Source organism: Etheostoma cragini, chromosome 7 (genome assembly GCF_013103735.1).
Source record: "Etheostoma cragini isolate CJK2018 chromosome 7, CSU_Ecrag_1.0, whole genome shotgun sequence".
Taxonomy (NCBI): Eukaryota; Metazoa; Chordata; class Actinopteri; order Perciformes; family Percidae; genus Etheostoma; species Etheostoma cragini.
In genome coordinates this window covers 15,975,389-15,983,988 of record NC_048413.1, presented here as the reverse complement: position 1 = coordinate 15,983,988, position 8,600 = coordinate 15,975,389, and the positions used below count along the sequence as shown (strand labels likewise).

The 8,600-nt window shown below is 39.7% G+C and overlaps 1 protein-coding gene across 2 annotated transcripts in view; it reads right to left on the bottom strand.

Annotated features, from left to right (window-relative positions):
• Positions 1–8,600, bottom strand: part of cpne5a (copine Va) — a 76,612-nt gene that overhangs the window by 60,402 nt on the left and 7,610 nt on the right. For both annotated transcript variants that reach the window (XM_034877249.1, XM_034877250.1), the window contains exons 2-3: positions 1,520–1,560; positions 641–687 (exon numbers count right to left, since the gene is read on the bottom strand). In XM_034877249.1, coding sequence (XP_034733140.1) covers positions 641–687; positions 1,520–1,560 — 88 coding nt within the window. The remainder of the gene's footprint in view (positions 1–640; positions 688–1,519; positions 1,561–8,600) is intronic.

Here is an 8,600-nt window from a genome sequence, read left to right as displayed (position 1 = left end):
GGTTGTGTCACATCACTACGCACCTGTGTGACATCAAGGCCTCTGTGGAGTCAGTAAACTCCTGTTAAGTCAAAGTGTGAAAGCAAAAGCAATATATTTTGAGCCCTTAAAGTCCTTACCATCTTCCTGTTAGGCAGCATGCATATATACTGTATTGATTGTCTTGTATGTTTCTGACATGGCTGCAGCTTTTAGCTTTAGTAAAAAGTGTTTCATTTTCACACAAAAAGGTTGGGCTGCCTTAGAACAAAAAAATAACATTGTTTCTGTATGTCCATCCACTGAGATTAGATGGTCAAATATTACTTCCAAAGGGATCCTTCGTCTTGCCCTCCTCTTCTTTATCTGCCTCTCTGGTATGGCCCGGTGGCCAACTGCCATGTGAGACTCTGACTCACATGGTTATCGATACAAGTATAACTGCCAGCTTAATCAGCCAATCAGTCTTAGCTAACACAGTGCTGACTAGCACACAGATATTTGCAGGGTCAATCAATTGCAAATGATTGGCACTCACAGCATTTACCTTGAGGGAGAGAAGGCGAGAAAGTGGAGGGGGGTTGTAAATAGAGAGTGGGCTGTCATGAAAAGGAGACAGGCTGATTGAGTGTTGTTGACAGAGGGGACTATAAGCTCTTACCTCTCTCCACTGTTTGGACTCAACGCCCTGCGTGTACAACACCACCACTGAGAAGAGAGGAGGTGGAGGCAAAGGGGGGGGGGAGAGAGCAGAGGAAGACATTGTCACTAAACATTCTCAATCAAGCATCCAGCTACGTTGAATGATGTTTGTTTTGTTCCTTATTTGCTGACATTCATCATTAATTATCCTGCCACACCCTGACAGCATAATGAAGTGCCAAGCTTGATGATGCTGCGCTGCATGAAATTCTGACTATAATGTCCGCATGCAAAGAACAAAGCTCTCAAGCAAGATTGAAGGCTGCTGAAGCACAATTTTAAGCCGTGGAATCCAAACACAGTTTCTTGACAGTAGGATTCTCCTCAGTCTTATTTGATTTTGCGACTCCAAATAAAGGCTGGTGAACGTGACCTGTCATACATCCCAGGGTTCATCTTCAGGTCAATACAAAACAAGGCGAGTGTGATATTTTTCCAGTAGCTTATTCACACAAAGAGCTTGAACCTCCTCATTATGATAAATGTCTCCTACTGTATATTTGCTTTTCTTCACGGAGTATCAAATAAAATGCCTTTATGGCGGTTCCCCATGTGTCTCACAAAAAGATACCCATTTGTATTCAAAGGCTGGCTTTTCTACCGTGCATGCATTAAGGTACTTTCTGTAGCTCTCAGTGAGGAAAAGTTGTCACATTACTGTGCAAATGATGTGCAGTTATTGAAGGAACACTTTGAAATAGCACAGTAAACTGAATCAAAGTTAAGCTTAGCAAAAGTAAAAAGTAATGCTTTGCAAAATGAGGGGGGGTCAATGAACTGTATTCTGAGCAAGAAAAAGCTAAGCTACAATTAGCACTGTGAAAAGATGAGAACTTACATGGGTCAGATTTGGAGAATGTGTCTCGGTCCAGGAGATTCCTGTAAGAGAAGGCAACAGTCATGGATTAAAAATGGGGTTAAGTCTAATTAATTTAACTGAATTGTAAGACTGCTGTGTAACAGTTATGTACTATTTTGAAAATGTATTTAAATGTTTCCCCTGATAATTAAAAAAATCCCATGTGCAAAGAGCTACAAGATGATTGCAAGGTTATTCACAACTACACTTAACTTCACATAACGTGAGCAGTACAATAAGCACATTCAATGAAGGGACACAGGCACAGCTACCAGTGAAAACATGAGCAGTACTTATTACAACAGTTTGCCACTTCAAAGCATTCAGAGTGTTTGCATACCTTTGCCAGGGCTGAACAATCCTCTACATTTACTCTAATTAGTGGAAATTAAAAATATATACATAGTAATAACAATAATACATAAAAGACAAACAGAAAATCAGGGCATAAGTTTGCCAGATGTGTTTTCACTCCAGTAAGTGTAACAGAAAAAAAACTGTCCATCTGAAAAATTCCTTAGCCAGTGGCATTATTTAACATGTGGACTAGTTTGTTTGTTTTTTATGTTTAAAAAAAATAAAACAACAAACAAACCAAAAACACTGAAAAACCTCTTTCGTGAAGGTAACAGATATACTGTATGGCATTGATGCACAGAGCAGAAGTGACAAATACACTTGCTGCTGCAGCCTAATAGAATCCACTGTTAGATTTTGAATGTTGATTTAGTTAATTTGATTGTTATTGATTTAGTTTTGTAATGCTATATGGACCGTCCCCTTGTGCACAGCAACGGATGGAAGACAGTTCAACAACACCCGGCTATGCAGAAATATAACAGAAATATAATGAGGAAAATCACACACATGCAGAAATTATTTCTTTGAATTATTATATACATATCAACATATCATTTGAGACACTATGTCCAATACCAATTACAAAAGTCTGAAAAAGTCAAATCAGGAAATTATTTGTGTGCCATGTATGTGTGCGGGGAGTCACCCTACTCAACCAGAGAAGATATCAGAGCTGCAACTATTATTTGATTAACTGAGCAACAAAAAATCTATTGGCAACTACTATGATAATGAATTAATCATTGAATTCATTTGGTTTTTAAACATTTTGTGGTCGCAGCTTCTCTAATGTGAGTGTTTTATGCATTTCTTTGTCTTGCAGGATACTCAACTGGATATATTTGTATTTTAGACGGTTTCTCAGGCAAAGTCACTTTCGGCTGATTTTACTGACAAATGAATCACAAAAATAATTTGAAGATTAATAAATTATGAAAATCGTTAGTTGCGTATGTGATTAATATGAGTCAAAAAGTCTTTTTTTCGGTGTACCACCAGATGAGCAACTTTTATCAGAATGAATTGTGGGATTTCTTGGAGTTCTCCTAATATGTCCATGATAACAAAAGGGAAAGTGTGCCGTGATCAGCTCCATAACTAAGCTTAGTAGTACTGCAGTGTGAAAGTGTTTTTGCCTGGGTGACTCTGGCGCCAGGGTAGGAAGCTAGGAGCCAGTGCACTGATTACATATTTCAATCAGGAGAGACTTGTTTGCAATTATGCTATGGTTTAATGTACATAAGCATATTAAAGCGTACAGTCTTTGGAGCTTTAAACTCCATCGTTATAGAACTTTGTAAAAAGGAGATGAGGAAGCCAAGACAATCCCCCCGATGGAGTCTAGACAGTGGTGGTGGCGGCGAAGGAGCGCAAAAACCAGACTGAAGGATTTGACGGAGCATCCAGCAGGAGGAAGACCCAGGATGTCTTTGGGTTACGATGACTGGAGGTGGAAGGTGAAGTGGAGGTTTGCACACTTTGCCTGAAATGACAGCTGACAGCAGCAGGGAGAGAAACAGATTTAAAGCAGGGTTGTGACGCTGTGATTGGCCCTTGGAATTTGTGGCTGAATCTGTTTGGTTTAACAGGAAGGTGAATGCCTCCAACAGGGGATTTTAATTTGGAAGAGAGCAGTGATTAAGTTTTCAGGTCTTCCTGAAAGAATTTACACTGAGCTACATGATGATTTATTTCAGTGTTCAAAGCAACATGGAACTAGCAATAAATCAAACATCCATGAGGAAGGTCTAAGCTCATGTACTATCCATGTTATTGTCCTGCAATCGAGTGTCCCATGTGTTTGTAATCTTATGAGTATCAGTCGGATACTGCAGCATGGGTACGCGAGTCACACTCATTCAGATTTGCTCGCATTCGGTTTGAACCACATCCAAAGAAAACTGCTTCTGCTATTGCATGTCAGGATACCCAACAGCATTTCCCATACCTTAAATCCTCTAAACCCTAAAATAAAGCCCAGCTTTTCTAACCCTGATCACCATCCAACACCTTTTCAAGCAGCTAGACACTCCGATTGGCATCGACTCATTCAAGATGAGAACCGCAATCAGCATTAATATTATTCATTCAATCTTAATTTTTAGCCTCTTCCAGACTGGATTTTGAGTGTTTTTTTGGGAGACAGAGGGAAGTTTCTATGACAACTCGAGTCATTCCCTTGTATTTCCCTAGTTTTTCCTTCCGTCAACGAACAAGATCTAGCAATGCAGATTTTACCTTCAAAATATAAGTACGTCCTAATATAAATCACTTAATACAACATTTCGGATGAGAGATATTTTTCAGATGGTCAGATTTGATGGTCAGATTTCAGACCTCTCTCAAAGAAATGTATTGCTTCTGCTTACTGATTGGGAGCAGTGTCAATAAATAACTTGCATATAGTTCAGAAAAATCCTCATACCTTGAGGGAACAGCAGGATATTAAAGAATATCAATGATATTTCAGGACTGATTCCAAGCAACAGGGCATTATTCATGTACATGTAATTATGAATTCTTTGACACAAACTCTTCTGCCACAGGGATACGTGGGGGCATAATAGATGCAGCTTTGTTGGGTATTAGCCTTGGGCTGACCTGACAACAGTTGGAACATTTTCAGTGTAATTATCATTGGCGATAACAACTAAGCCTTCCATGACTAACTGCCTCTTTGTATCCACCTGTAACCGTCTGACATCCATTACCCTCCGACAATTAGCTTGTCCATCACCTCATGCCATCTCTCAGTGCAAAAAGAATGTGCAACATTGAAAAGATTACATCCTATTTCTTGTTTACACAATATACAGTAGAGTATATACAGTTTAGTATTAGAATTTCTAAACGTCGCTTCACTCTTTCAGAAAATATCTTCTCCAAGAAGAAATTATTAGTATATAGAATTATATACAAATGCAAATTAATCCCCCAGCTTACTGTGCACATGGCCAGAGAACACACAACGCTGCCGCAGGATTTGTATTAACATCTCAGATAATCTGTCTGCTTTCACTGAAGTAACGGTGCCTATTTCAAACTTCTCGCTACGAATCTCAGTGGGATATGAGAAGATCATTATCCCGAAAGCTGATGTAGAACAAGTTTGTTGAGGTAGATAAAGTTCATTGAAAGTAGGACAAAAGTAATTAGAACCAGCTACTTTTCATCCACGCCACATTTCATCTATCAGCCTTCTTTCACTTCACTTTTATGATCACTATGACCATCTCACTTGAAACATATAAATGAAAAAAAGCCAAACATCACTCTTCCTTTTCCTCGAGCTCACCACCTTCATTAACACTGAGTGCAACCATTTCCTCCAGTCACTCTAGTCATCTCCTCCATTTAATATGTGAACACATATGAAAGCAAGAGTCTGAAGTGCATTATTAGATGTTGAACAAACAAAACAGCAACAACTTTTTCTTTCTAATCATCCTCAACAAAGTAATGTGTTTATTTGTCAGTGAATTAAGTTTGCAGTTATTGGTTATCCACACTTTAATTAAAAAGTAAGGCCGTACCATGAATATGAACAAACAGTGAATTAGCATCCCCCTACCAACACAAAGTACTCCAAATCTGCAAACTCTCTCTGGCTGTATAAAAGTGTCAAATAAGTACAGGTTGCTACAGGCCAAGAGTAAATGAGGCTTGACCTCTAAAACATGGCTTGCAGTTGAACTTTAATTTTAAAGAATATATTAGTAGCACACGCTCCCCTTTGGTCAGTTCCCTGGAGATCTTTTAGCAGCTCCTTGGTCCACGCGGCTGATTAAATTGCAGCAGTCCTATAAATATCCTCCACTTCTTAGAGTTGTCAAAATCATAATTGGCACCTTAGAGAAATAGCATCTAATTCAGTGGAAAGTGGTAGAAAATAGTCTTGAATCCGGCTGGCAAATTTTGGTATAAGCTGCCGCCTTATTGGTTCTTAAAAGGACACGACAAATGCAAGCTTGAAAGTCAAGTCTCAGACTGGGTTAGAGGAAGAAAAGCCTCTGTATTACATTAGAGACAATGGGAGATGGCTGGAGGGGGAAGAAGAAGGGTGTTTTGCATTTTCAAACCTACTCTGTCACTTCACTTTCACTGCTGCCCTACGGCTCGTTCTTTTATGACTGAGGACAGACATTTTCTTTCCACTCACACACCACGGGGTCAGTAGGTATTTTTTTTGTCTAATGTGCCCTAAAGCAGCTTCTCAAGGGTCACAGGGGCAAAGAACCAAACAGGGGAGATGTATGCTGCTGCAGAGGTAATCTGACCCCAAACGAGAGGCTAAAAGATTCACCATTCCTTAAGGGTGTTTTTATAATTTCTCAGAAGGAATATCTACAATACATTACGTGTGAAAGATCATTAGATATAGGCGTTAAGGAGCACTACTGCTGAATTTAGAAATAAACAAATCAAAACAACAACTGATAAAATCAGGTGCACTCTCGCATTTAATTTTTGGAAATGATCTCTGCCTGCATAGAATAACAAAATCCCCCAAATAGTTGCAGAAGATGATACACAGTAATCTCCATTTCATTCAACGGTCAATTTTGGTCCCTTTTATTAGTGACGGAGCCATCTGCTGACCTTCACTGCGATGTTACCATATGTCTTCTCCCTCCATCTGTTTAATTATTCAGTTTCTGTTCAACCTGGGATCTCTCCAGGTTGACAATACCTGCAGCAGAGCACTCCCTGGGCACCCATCTCGCGAGCAGTGACAGAATCTTAGTCATAAAACTGCTAGTACAATAAATTAGAATGCACGTATAGCGTGACTCCCTGTTTCGGAGGGCTTTGGGTGTGTGACTTACGTCCGACCAGGGAATAATATCACAGCTAATTGCACAGTGTGACAGTTCGGGATTGGTGCAGAGAAAGGTCTTTTTTGCACAGAGCTAAGGGAAATGCACACACTGATACTATATGGCTGTTATAACCCTGGCAGAGCACTTTAAACTTAGCTCACTGGGAATTTCCCTTCTTCTCTACGCTCCATCTGGAGAAAAAAAAAAGCTACAAATATCTTTGCTGGCACACACTAACCATATACTTCTCAGACTGGCGAAGTAAACCATGTTAAATTGTACACTAGGAAACCAATAAGGCACAGTAAGGCATGTCAAAGCTCATACATATTTTGGCTTTGAAATGACATTTACTGATCATTAAATGGAGATGGAGAAGGGAAGCTCTGCGTAGATTCAGTCAAGTGTGGAGTGGAGACAGCAGGGTCAGTGTGTTCATGATAATAAAGAATACACAGAAACTCTCTAAGAGGATAACACTAATTGATGTTAGTGAGGGATGAGATAGCTGTGAGCATACCATATAGGGTGGAAACAAAGAAATGCAGCTGGCTGTATAACCTGTGGTAGACGTTTATTGAGCTTTGATAGGTGAAAGCAGCACACAGCAGGTAAGAGTTTCCCCTATAATTGTACAGGTCTTGTAGGCTGCCAGGTCAACACAATCAAGCCAAATGCCAAAAATAACGCCAAATATCCATTGTGTTTCCCCCATATTCGTTCTGCAGCAATGCACCACAGTAAGACCATGACCGAGGCAACTGTGTGTGTTTACACATCACATCACATCTGTTACAGCAGGACAGTCAAGTGTGTTATCTAAACTTCTAAAGTCAGTTGAATATAAAGTGAAGTAAATTTTATGTTGTCAGCAGCCTAACAACTACAAACAGGCTCGGTAGTGACTCACCCTCTAGCTGATGGATTTGGTGTTTTTTATGTTTTTAGCTGTGCTGGATCAGAGAACATTTGGTTAAATCTGATCTGTTATGCTGTTTTGCCCTCATTGTTCTTTGTGAGGTTTGCTGGAAGTGATGTAATGTAGGGTGTTATGTGTAGTGAGCACTGCGCCAGACTGTTTATAAAAATAGACTTTTAAATGCTACATTGCTTGTAAGGACAAAATGGGAATTACAGACAAACCAGCTTTAAAAGTGACATATTTTCTTTTTAAATAATTGCAGTGCGTTGGATCCAGTTCATGCCAAAGTGAAGAGAGGTCAGTGTGGACTTTGAAAAGTAACTAATGAATGTTTAAAGAAACTTTACAGTGTTAAAACCCATTAACCCATCTTCAAAGCTAAAGTAGTCCGCCTAGGGGGAACCTTAATAAGTGTTAATTGACACCAACTTGCTCTGTAAGTATTCAGGAGGTATGACCACACACCTATTTCCTTAAACACACACACTAATTCATCTTAAATGTAAACACTGGTCTGGGAAAATAAATGTCCTATGCCGTTTCACAATAGATAGCCTGATAATCAGGCTAAATTGTCAATTGAGCTGACTTAAAGCTGCAGTAGGGAGTTCTGAGAAAACGTGGACTTAGCCTAAAAATTTGAACAAGCACACCTTACAGGTCCCTCCCCCTTGCTCTCTGCTGCGCTACAGCCCCCCCCCCCCACAGCCCCTCCCTCACAGCAGGGCCTGCCGTGAACACGCAGGCTGGTAAGCAGGGCCACCGATGCTTTCCACATTGTCATGGACAATACAGGGGATTTATTCTGAGGGGCGTATAGCTGTTGTGTGCTGTGCTTTTAAAAACCTTGAATACTTAATGTAAAAATATTGCTTATTACAATATTTCTATTAAAAGATATGTTAATACTTTACACAGTACATTACTGAATTACCTTTTGGATCAATTAAAAACACTA